Source organism: Mustela erminea, chromosome X (genome assembly GCF_009829155.1).
Source record: "Mustela erminea isolate mMusErm1 chromosome X, mMusErm1.Pri, whole genome shotgun sequence".
NCBI classification, from domain to species: Eukaryota; Metazoa; Chordata; class Mammalia; order Carnivora; family Mustelidae; genus Mustela; species Mustela erminea.
The window spans coordinates 31540348-31552626 of NC_045635.1; the positions used below are offsets into that span (position 1 = coordinate 31540348).

General features: G+C 39.3%; 1 protein-coding gene across 4 annotated transcripts in view; it reads left to right on the forward strand.

Moving 5' to 3' along the window:
- The first annotated feature begins 5103 nt into the window (after positions 1-5103).
- The window catches only part of CFAP47 (cilia and flagella associated protein 47), a 521025-nt gene continuing 513849 nt past the window's right edge, over positions 5104-12279 (forward strand). For all 4 annotated transcript variants that reach the window (XM_032330937.1, XM_032330938.1, XM_032330939.1 and 1 more), the window contains exons 1-2: positions 5104-5362; positions 9633-9784. In XM_032330937.1, coding sequence (XP_032186828.1) covers positions 5168-5362; positions 9633-9784 — 347 coding nt within the window. In that variant the 5' untranslated portion in view covers positions 5104-5167. The remainder of the gene's footprint in view (positions 5363-9632; positions 9785-12279) is intronic.

A 12279-nucleotide genomic window follows, 5' to 3' on the forward strand; every position in this document is an offset into this window, starting at 1 on the left:
TCATAAAACTGAACTAGGTAAAAATTTCTGGAACTAGTGGAAAAATTAGAGTCAAGCAGAACAAGAATTAATAACATGGGATTGAATGAACTGAGCAAGATGAGCAAGATAATTATAATTTTAATGACTTCTTGTTTGGAACATTGCTGACTTTTTAAAAATGTTTTATTTTTTCCAGATTTAAAAAAACCTTTTTTCTCTTAAGCTGACTTACAGCAATTTGATAAAACATACCTTTGTGAGCAAATTGAAACATTTACCTTTGGTCTCTACTTGAACCCTCCAGAATTCAGAAACTCTCAGTTCTTTTTTTTTTTTTTTTTTTAAGATCTTATTTATTTATTTGAGAGAGAGCGAGAGAGAGTGAGCAAGCTTGGGAGAGAGCACAAGCAGGGAAAGTGGCAGAGGGAGAGGGAGATGCAGGCTCCCCACTGAGCAGGGAGGCTGATGTGGGGCTCCATCCCAGGACCCTGAGATCATGACCTGAGCAGTAGGCAGACATTTAACCTACTGAGCCACCCATTGCCCCTCAGTGTGCATTCTTTCATTTTTATGGCAGTTTATTTATTTGCATAAATTCCAATTGACAATGGGAAACACAGGTTATTTCACCAAACCTTTGACTGGAATGTCATATCTGAGAAAGACATGCATAGACTCAGGTAATCAAACAGCTTTAAAGAACTAAGGTTGACTTTATGATGTCAGTAAAGCCCCTTAGATATCTCAGCCTGCTACCTTGCTTACAGACTTCCTAGCAGCCTTATTAGGTGAACAAAAAAGGTCACTTCCTGGCACATGCAGGAACCTTAAGATATTAGGGGGGCCTCCGAAAGAGGAATTCACCAAATCTATAGGTATTGTAGGCAAAGTCTGATGGCGAATACTTGGGATGGCTTTTGACCTTGAGAGATATTGAAATTTTAATCTAGAGATTCCTAATGAAACTTAACAGCAAAGCAGGTTTTAAAAAGCTTATATGGTAAATCACTGTTTTTGTTGCATTTATGTGAATAATTGGGCAATTTTTTTGTAAATAACCTATTATGCCTACAAATTAGTGTTAATTTGGCTGTCTTTGAGAAAAATGAGTGTGATTTATTTTAAAAAATCTTTTTAAAGATTTATTTATTTATTTTTGGAAGAGAGACACAGGGAGAGAGGGAATACAAGCAGGGGGAGTGGGGAGGTGTAGGGGGAGAGGCAGGCTTCCCGCTGCACAGGGAGTCTGATGCTGGCCTTGATTTCAGGACCCTGAGATCATGACCTGAGCCTAAGGCAGACACCCAACAACTGAGCCACCCAGTCACCCTGAGGGTGATTTGTGGAGAGAAAATATGTCTAACATTTTGATTTTTCTCCCATTTTTTTCCACTTAGACTCATTTGAGATATAAAACTGCCTTTTCCCCTAAGAGTCCCAAATGGCTTGATGTAAACTTCAAAGAAATTGTCACAATAGCTCATAAATTGACAATCTTCATGCCTGTTGCTCAATGAGCCACTCAGAGACCGCTGGAGACATTTCAACTACAAACCAAGAAGATCTGTAAGATTGCCACTACATGTCCTCACTCTATCTGAAGATGCTTTGGGCCTGCCATCTGGAAGTCTTCTCAACTGGCTACCCTCAGAACTCAGAAACTGGCTTAACACTTGATTCAATCAGTAACCATTATTTTTCTTTTATTTCCATAGAAACACCTCTTATTTAATACTTGATTGATTAGTCAAATCGTAGGCCTACTTTTGAGAGTATATCTGCATCACTGCCCCCTGAAATAAGTTTGACTAAATTGACCTATTGTTAGGACTAAGAGACAACCTACCAGCTCAATTTTTTTTAAAGATTTTATTCATTTATTCATGAGAGACAGAGAGAGAGGCAGAGGCAGATGGAGAAGCAGGCTCCCTGCTTGAGCAGCGAACCTGATATGGGACTCGATCCCAGGACACTGGGATCATGACCTGTGCCGAAGGCAGTTGCTTAGCCGCCTAAGCCACCCAGCACCCCCCTACTAGCTCAACTTTTAATGTATGAAACTTGAGGAATGTTTCAGAGGAAGGAACTATAGGGGCTGAGGGCTGAGTAACCCATGATGGCCATTTTGGCATGAAGATTATTCTGGACTGAAGGTAACTGAGCCCAGTGGGCTTGAGAGAAACCTTTGTCCCTCCCTTACTGACATAGAGGAATCTAAATGAGGGTCTTTCCAGAATAATGATTATTAGCAGAGATAAATTTTATCTGAGTGATCAATCTGTATGGCAAGAGAAACATCTAATTTCCAAACATCTGCCTTTTTTTTTTTTAAAGATTTTATTCATTTATTTGACAGGGAGAGATCACAAGTAGGCAGAGAGGCAGGCGGGGGGGGGGGGAGCAGGCTCCCCAATGAGCAGAGAGCCCTATGCAGGGCTCGATTCCAGGATCCTGGGCTCATGACCTGAGCTGAAGGCAGAGGCCTTAACCCACTGAGCCACCCAGGCACCCCAACATCTGCCCTTCTGATCAGGGTGGATGTTTGGTAGGAATGTGAGCTACATTCCTTCCTATTGAAGTCCCAGACCCCTACCCCTGTTCCTGAGTTCAGGATGACATATAGACCTCATTTTGCCTGACTGTCTTTGGAATTTCCATGTCTGGGTGGGTTCTCCGTATATATGCTTTAAATTTGATTGTCTCCTGCTAATTGGTCTCATGTCAATTTGATTCTTAGTCCAGCTAGGTGCACCTTGAAAGGGACAAGAATTCTTGGCCCTTGTCACTGCCATCCAATTTGTGCTATTCTATATTTGGACATTAGTGCCATCAGTTTATTTTTTGTTAGCATGGCTTTTCACCAACAGGATGAAATTTTAATCCTATGGAAGCTTAGTGAATTTCATTATTACTACCCACTTTCTAATTATTTTTTAAATACAACAGTTACTCTACTTTTATTTTTTATTTTTCTAAAGATTTATTTATTTGACAGACAGAGATCACAAGTAGGCAGAGAGGCAGGCAGAGAGAGAGGGAGAAGCAGGCTCCCCACAGAGCAGAGAGCCCGATTCGGGGTTTGATCCCAGGACCCTGAGATCACGACCTGAGCCTAAGGCAGTGGCTTAACCCACTGAGCCACCCAGGCACCCTGCATGTATCTTTCATGTGCTGTATACTGGTCTTTGCCTGTAAGGAGCTAGATGAAAGAGAGAAGATATTTATGTGTTGGGTGACTGTGAAAATACAAAGACCAGCTTAACCCACTGAGCCACCCAAGCACCCCTGATTACTATACTTTTAATACTCTTGTGTTTAATACTCTTGTGTTCAGAGAAGAGCTGTTTATCTTCTTTCAAAAGCTCTTGTTTCTAAGTCACTATTCTTACCACTATAATAGATTTTCTGGATTGCATTGACTCCTCTTTCAAAAAAAAGTTTTAGTCTTTCCCATAAGTGTTTTACAAGATTCCCACAGTACCAATAGGATAAATAAGTTACCCGACTTTATAATGAATGATGAACTGTTATGGAGACTTGGAGGTTAGGGAGAGATATTCTAAATGTTCATTGTAGACTTGACCATTCTTCTATTCTGTATTTAAGAGAAAGATGTAACTGCTATCTATTGATTCTACATTTTGCCATGTGAACTAGAAATCAGAAGTCTTACTTTATACTTAGCCAGTGGAAACTCTAATGGTGGGTAGAGTTTCTAAATACCAAGGAAAGGATAACGATGAGGAAGTAAGCAGTATGATCTCTAGTAGAATTTTTCGATATCTGCTTTGAGACCTATTTAAAGGACTGAAACAGTTGGTGAAAAAGGGACAACAGTGTTTTTGAAGGATAAATAACTGTTTGGCCAGCAGATGGAAAGGCCAGTCTTCTCAGAGTGAAAGTTATATACAGTAGCAAAGAGGACATGAAAATAGCAAATATATGTATATATATATACATATATATGCAATGTGAGTGTATTTATTTATATACATGTTTATATGTGAGAAAATATAAATGTATTTATTTATACTTATATATTTTTATAAATATAACATATATAATTACACGGTATATAAATAAATCTGCAGAGCTTGACTCCAAAATAATAAAGTTTCCTAGAAGCAGCATGTTGTAAAGTTATGATAAGAGGCAGATTTAAGGCAGGGAAATAGCACTTAACTAATGTGTTTTAAAACCCTAAGACTAGGGTGCTGGATGACTCAGTGGATTAAGCCTCTGCTTTTGCTCAGGTCATGATCTCAATATCCTGGAATTGAGCTCTGCATAGGGTTCTCTGCTCAGCAGGGAGCCTGCTTCCCCTCTCTCTGCCATCCTACTTGCGATGTCTCTATTAAATAAATAAATTATGTCTTTAAAAAAAAAAAAAAAAACAACCCTAAGACCATCACAGCAGACAAAGTATGAAGAGAGAGTAGGGATTGGTCAGTGTGAATTTGGGCTTGTTGGAAAGGTGCTCATCTAGCTAGAGATGAAGAGGTTTGATCTCAGTCTTCTGAGCAGCACCTTGGTTACAAATGAAGAAACTTAACACCCAGACTAGTTAACAAAACTAAAGCTTCTGTACTCAGCGTGTGGTCCCTGGAGCTGCATTGTTGAAATCACCTGGGACCTCGTTACAAAACAGATTCTTAGGCCCTGCAAATTAAACAGAATTTGCATTTTTACAAAGGACGGAGAAGATTGCTATTACAGTTTTAGTAATGACAGCCTTGAAGGCCAATGAGCAGGAGACACAGGGGGCCCTGACTCTGCTACCACTGAATTCCTCTGTTACTGTTACATTTTGTTGCTTTAATAGACTCCGTGGGCACATCATTTCCCCTACTCTTTAAGCTTTGCCTTAAGAGAGGTCCAGGAAAATGTCTACCCCCAATGCCATCTTAAAATCCTGCCGGGTGATGACAAAGGGAGAGGCCTCCGGGATTTGGGCTGTTGTAGAACGTTTTCCAATTTCTCTGCTGACACCTGCGATCCCTGTGTTCTTTCCGCAGAAGCCTGCATTCTCTGCTGGGGAAAGCAAACTCACAAAGTTTGGGCTGCACCAATAGGGGTGGAGCTTGAGGCAAGCACGCAGCGTCTGTCGGTTGCCTAGCGACGGCGTCCACGCTGGCCCTCAGTAGTTGAAGTCAGCTACGGTTTGCAGGCCACCTGGAGGGCAGCCATGGAGACCGAAAGGGGCTCCCCGGTCCCCCGGGAGGCAGAGACCCCAAAGAAGGAGGTGCAGCTGCGGGTGACACCTTCGGAGGTGAAATTCCTGGACACGCTGGCCGGGAGGGTGTACCGCCTCCCAATTACTGTACACAATCTCGGCCGTTGCAACCAGAAAATCCGGTTTCAGGAGCCCCTCAAACCACAGGTAATACACTCGGGGGTGCTGGAGCAGGACTTCAAGACCTTCAGGGCTCTGAGAACTCGTCTTCACCTGGGCGCCCGCTCTGTCCCGGAGAGTAGACACCCGGTGCCTCGGAAATGGGGGCTGGATTGACCTTGCCAGGGAGCAGAGATTTTGGTCTCTCAGTGTTTACATATGCTAGACTTTTTGTTTTGTTTTGTGTTTTTACTTTTTGCTTGGCTTTGGGAGACAAGGTGGGGAAAAGTAGATCCAGAACCTCACAACTTCTGGGTTTAGAAAGAAGGGAAAAGGGGTTCCATGTGTGTCTCCTAACAGCCCAGAATTTTTGCTTATATACTGTAGAATTACATCAACAAAATTCATATTCTAACAAACATTTGTTGAGCACCTACTGTGCAAAATTCATGTTTCAAGAGGCTGTCCCAATCTTCTGGTTTAAAAGTTGACAGAATTGTATCTCAGTGTCACTGTTATTTTAGATCAAGTGTGTGTATGGATTTTTACTATGATCACCAGTTAACAGGGAGACTTTTGATATAAGAAAAGTGATAAGAATTTTCGATACGTAAGTGATGAATAACCTGATTTTTTTTGTGGGACATTGCTAATGATAAATAATATTGAATGCAACTATACAGAAATAGAAAGGTATCTCTGTTTTTTTTGTTAAAATTATATATATTTGTATATACATAGAAAAATGATTGGTAGTAATTAGAAGGACAAAGAGAAAAAGACCTTTCGTGTTCTACTTTTTACACTTAAAAACATTGTTGTACTCTTTACCTACACTAAAGAGCACAAATCTCGGAAGTAAAGTTTGGTGAATTTTTATATATTTATACACCCATGTAGCCACCATTTGGGTCAAATTGTACAATATTATCACCACTCTAGAAAGTTCCCTTCAGTACCTGGAGTCATCACCCCATGGAGGTAACCACTGTACTAATTTCTAACACCACAGATTGATTTTGCTTTTTCTAGAGTTTCATATAAATGGAATCATGCTTTGTTCCTTTTCGTATTTGCATGTTTTGACAATAGTGATATGTATTTTGTGATACAATAGCACATCACAAGAGGCTCTTTGCTCTTTAAATCAAAAATGACCTGATTATTCCAAATACTGTAAAATTAGGGAAAAAGTTGATTATTTCACTACCTCACTATATATTTATTGAACAATTGAAAGTAGGTCTGAAAATCCCAGATGGGGGCAAACACCATTTTATGGTTGTCCAGGAGACACTTGTATAGGTGGTTTTTGTGCAGTAAGGAGAAAAGTGATATGATTAGTTTTTGTTTGTATCAAGAGTCATGAAGGAAAACTATTTAGATCATAGGCCTTGACATTGACAAGAGAATGACCAGGTAAGCTTCCTAGTTAGAAGCCACAGTCATGAACCCCATCAGTGTGACTTTCTCTTTGTTGCAAGACCATGATATGGACTCCTGGTCTTTCATAGACATAAAGGGAATGAAGAAAGAGATAGACTGGCAAACAATGTAGTAACTATCTTGTAGAGAAAATTAATAAAAACAAAGTACTCTGTAAAGAGCATTGTCATCACCACTGTTTATAATTATTTACAAAATGATGCTCCTCATAGACAGTAGTACTTGTTTTCCACCCTGGCTCAAGAGGCTGCATTGTCTTTATGTTCATAATAACCTATTATGAACCATATGCAGTGCTATGGGCCATCTACTGTGGGTCGCTGGTAGAAAATAAAGAAGACACAGACCTCATTTTAAGTGTTTTGCCAACTTGTGTGGCTGCTGGACCAGTCAGTCAGGCCAGTCTCACTTGTAATTGCCCCCTTTTACCCCCATGGCTCAGACTCCCTTTTCTCTCTTTCTTTATTTCTCCCTTTCTTTCTTTTTTAAGATTTTATTTATTTGAGAGAGAAAGTGTGTGTGCACAGAGGGAGAGGGAGAAGCAGACTCTCCACTGAGTGGAGAGCCTGATGTGGGACTCAATCCCAGGACCCTGAGATTGTGACCTGAGCCAAAAGCAGATACTTAATTGACAGAGTCTCCCTGAGCCCCAGATTCCTTTTTCTTTTGACCCCTGTTTTCGTTCCCATCTCCTGCAAGAATCACCCTTTTCCAAACTCCACCCATCTTTGAGGGTCAAAGTGAATTCTCTTTTGCTCTCTAAGTCTTTTTTTTTTTTTTTTAAAGATCTTATTTACTTGACAGAGATCACAAGTAGGCAGAGAGGCAGGCAGAGAGAGAAAGGAGGAAGCAGTCTCCCCTCTGAGCAGAGAGCCCAATGTGGCGCTCTATCACAGGATCCCTAGATCATGACCTGAGCTGAAGGCAGAGGCCTAACCTACTGAGCCACCCAGGCACCCCTTGCTCTCTAAGTCTTATCGTGTTATCTCCAAATTATTTCTTCCCTACTGGATACAAGTTGCATCAACAGACATTTATTATAATTTGGACTTGTGTCCTGATGACTCCTAGTAAATGTTGGTTTTACCTTGGTGGTCTGTCCATCAGCTCGTAGGTAGGGATGGTGCCTTACACACCTCTGCATACTGCTCAGAGGGCTTAGCAATGTGTAGTTTGACCAAAAGCACATACTGCTGAAGCCCTGGTTTTCCTTCTTTCTTTCTTTCTTTCTTTTTTTTTTTTTTAAAGATTTTATTTATTTATTTGAGAGAGAGTGTGCACAAGCTTGGAGAGGGGCAGAGGGAGAGGAAGAAGCACCCCCCAGTGAGCAGGGAGCCCAATGCAGAGCTGTATCCCAGAAATCTGGGGTCCTGAACCGATCCGAAGACAGATGCTTAACTGTCTGAGCCACCCAGCTGCCCCTTCCTGTTTTTCTTCTTAAAGATACAGCTTCTTTAAAGGACGGTAGTCACACGTGATATGTTACTTCTGACACCCACAGGCTTATGCAGGGAATAATTGACTGCTTGTTTTCTTACTGTTCTGTCATTGCAGAGGGATTGAGAGTTGGACTGTGATAGTTTTAAGGTATCAGAAGTTTACTGGAAGTGGGAAGCTTTCAGACCATTTGTATCAACAAATCACTCTCCTGCTCTATATCCTTCATTGCTGGAAAGTACTGTGTAGATTCAGCCTCGCATGAAAAGCCCTGAATAATTAATTTCAACACACCTCCGTCATTACTGATTGAAGCTCTTTGCCCAGCAAGGCTAGCTTATTAATTGCCTGCTGGGAGACTATTTTGCTTATCCTTTTCTCTGCTTGTGTCTGAGATAATCCTGCCCCTACAGGGAGCATCTTACTTGCTTGTTCACATTTTATGACCATTCTCTAGGCCTAGGCCAACTACTCTCCTTTCTGGCCCATAATCATGCTTTCTCATGGATTTTCATGATACTTATGTCTCCATGACTCAAAAGACACTTAATTAGTCTCCAGCGTGTATTATTTAACTTTCTAGGGGTGTATAGTCTGCTTCCTTAAGGAGATTATAAATTCAGGAGAGGGACACATTCCAATTGTGGGGAAAGAGCTTAATTTTAGAGTCAGATAGATGTGTGATTTCAATCCTCACTGTCACACAGACATTAGACATTAATTAACCTCTGCGAGTCCTAGTTTCCTCATCTGTATTCTGGTAACCTTAACATTGGCCTTACAGGACTCTCGAAATAAGAGGTGTAGAATGCTTGACACCTGGTGAGTGACCAGTACATAGTAGTTCTTCTCTTTCTCCCCTAGTATTTTTCCTGGAGTCTAGGAAATGGTTTACAAGAATAGAAGTATTTTTTCCCTCTTTATTCTATTCATTTTTTATATTCCTCTAAGTTATGAATTCTAAGTTTCCATGCAAAAACTATATAAAATGCTATATGTATGTGTATATACATACATATGTATATATGCATGTATGTGTGTATATATGTATATATATATGTGTTTATATATATATATATATATATATATATATATATATATATATATAGATGATTGAGCAAGATTTTTATTTGCATGCTCTCCCTTTTTTCCTCTAAGCATCTCATACTTCTCAAGAAGACTATGAGCATTTACATGTTTCTCAACTGACTGCATTGTCAGTTTCAGTTCAGGTACTGTTAAAAGCATATCTGAAGGATCTATACTGATACACATATGGTAATTAAGTCTTTGCCTTTAGGGAAGGGATATTGTCTATGTATTGACACAGCTCTTGAAATAATGTATACTTCTAAATACTTTCGCTCACATTATTTCCTTATTAGGAGTTACCATGTATCATTTGATTTTTTTTTCTTTTTTTCTCCCACTAAAGTTCAAACTGATTTTGACCAATCTGGATAAAGCACTTGCTTCTGGACTTCAGATGACAGCTATGGTGGAATACCATCCTGATAAAGATGAAGACACTTTTGACCAGCTACTTATTTCAATAGGAAATAAAACAATAGAGATCCCTCTAGTTGGGTATGTATTCTCTGTATTTTATGCTGACGTCTTCAGCACTCTTCAAATAAAAATAAGGATTAAAGTAATATTTTGTATTTTCTATTGGTAACAGGGCTTATTGTATCTATAGTTTCCTTACAGCTGAACTTAAAGTACAAATTTTTAGCAACCTGTGGGGTTTAAAAACAAACAGAAGTCTAGTTTTCTGGTATTTAAAATTTTTTAAAAACATTTTTTTTAAATTTTATTTATTTATTTAAAGATTTGTTTATTTGAGAGAGAGAGAGAAAGCGTGCAGGGAGGGGTTGTAAGGAAAGGGAGAGAGAGAATCTCCAGCAGATTCCCGCTGAGCATGGAGCCCACTATGTGGCTTGATCCCACGACCCTGAGATCATGATCTGAGCCAAAATCAAGAGTCAGATCCTTAACTGACCAAGGCACACAGAAACTCTGAGTTTTCTGGTATTTTTAATTAAAATAAAAACATCCAACAATTGTATATATTCCGTTCTTTTTTTCCCCCTTGACTCATATCATATTTTATTTCTACTTTTTTTTTTTGTACCTTTTGACAGCAAGACTCAGTAAAGAATGCTGTATTGCTGTCTTTATAGTCTCACATTCTACTCTCATTTCAAAACACTAGACAGGCTGTCTTTCTGAGCTTTCCAGTGAAATAGCTCTTGCATTTTGCCAATCTGTTGGTAATTCCTGTCTTTATCTTACACCATTTCTCAGCAGCATTTGACACTATTAACCATTATTACCTTCTTGTGCTACTTTATTCCCTTGACTTCCCTGGTACTGCACTTCTTCAATGGCTGCTCCTTCTCATCTTACTTTTCTTTGTTTTATTGAAATACAATTGACACATTACATTGTACAAGTTTGTAAGTTAGATAGCATGTGGATGTGATACATTTATATATTGCAATATCCAGTTTTTTAAAAAAAGATTTTATTTATTTATTTGAGAGAGACAGAGAGAAAGAGAAAACAGAGAAGGGAGGGTCGGAGGGAGAAACAGACTCCCCGCTGAGCAGGGAGCCCCATGCAGGAATTGATCCTGGAACTCCAGGATCATGACCTGAGCCAAAGGCAGGTGTTTAACCAACTGAGCCACCCAGGTGCCCTATATATTGCAATATGATTACCATTCTAGGGTGAGCTAATATCCCTATCACACTATATAATCACCATTTCTTTTCTGTGGTGGGAGCAATTAAGAACTAATATCTTAGTAACTTTGAAGTTTTATAGCACAGTGTTGTTGACCTGATCACTATGCTGTGCATTAACTCTCCAGGACTTATTCATTAACTAGTTCCCTATTTGTACCCTTAACCAACATCTCTCCAATTTCCCCACTCCCTTGGCTTTGGTAACCACCATCCTACTCTCTTTTTTTATGATGAATGTATTCTTAAATGGATTGTGAACCTGTATCTATATTTTAATATAATTATTATCATTATTATTTCACTGAATTTTAAATAATGAAGATGTTTGACTTCCAGAGAAATCTAAACTGTGCTCTTTTGAGATTGGTTGAAAAATGTGGACTAATATAATGAATAGAACACAGAACTAAGTATAGTTGACCCAAGAACAATGTAGGGGTTAGAGCTGCCAATGCTTGTGTAGTTGAAAAATTCATGTATTACTTTTGACTCTTCCTACTAAAAGTCTACTGGTAACTGGAAGCCTTACTGATGACATGAATAGTCAATTAACACATATTTTATATGTCGTATGTCTTACATACTGTAATTTTACAATAAAATAAGCTAGAGAAAAGAAATACTATTAAGAAAATCATAAGGGGGGGGTACCTTGGTGGCTCAGTGGGTTAAGCCTCTGCCTTCAGCTCAGATCATGATCTCAGGGTCCTGGGATCGAGTCCCGCATCGGGCTCTCTGCTCAGCGGCGAGCCTGCTTCCCCTTCTCTTTCTGCCTGCCTCTCTGCCTACTTGTGATCTCTGTCTGTCAAGTAAATAAATCAAATCTTAAAAATAAATAAATAAAAAATAAAATCTTAGAAAAAAAGAACGAAAATTGCAAGGAAGAGAAAATACATTTACAGTGCTGTATTAAAAAAAAAAAAAGTGCACTCACTTAGTTCAAACCTGTGTTGTCCAAGGGTCAACTATAACTGAGTTGCAGATTAACTTTGATATGGATTATTTATTTGACCAGGAAATTTGCCATTTTCATTTTATACTGAAAAAAGTATATTTTTGTACATGATAAAATTACCTATTGGGGTGCCTGGGTGGCTCAGTCATTGGGCATCTGCCTTTGCCTCGGGTCATGATCCCAGGGTTCTGGGATCAAGCCCCACATTGGGCTCCCTGCTCAATGGGAATCCTGTTTCTCCCTCTCCCACTCCCCCTGCTTGTGTTCCCTCTCTCGCTGTCTCTCTGTCAAATGAATAAATAAAATCTTTAAAAAATAAAAAAAAAAAATTACCTCTTAAGGCTAGTGTGAACATTTTTTTTTAAGATTTTATTTAT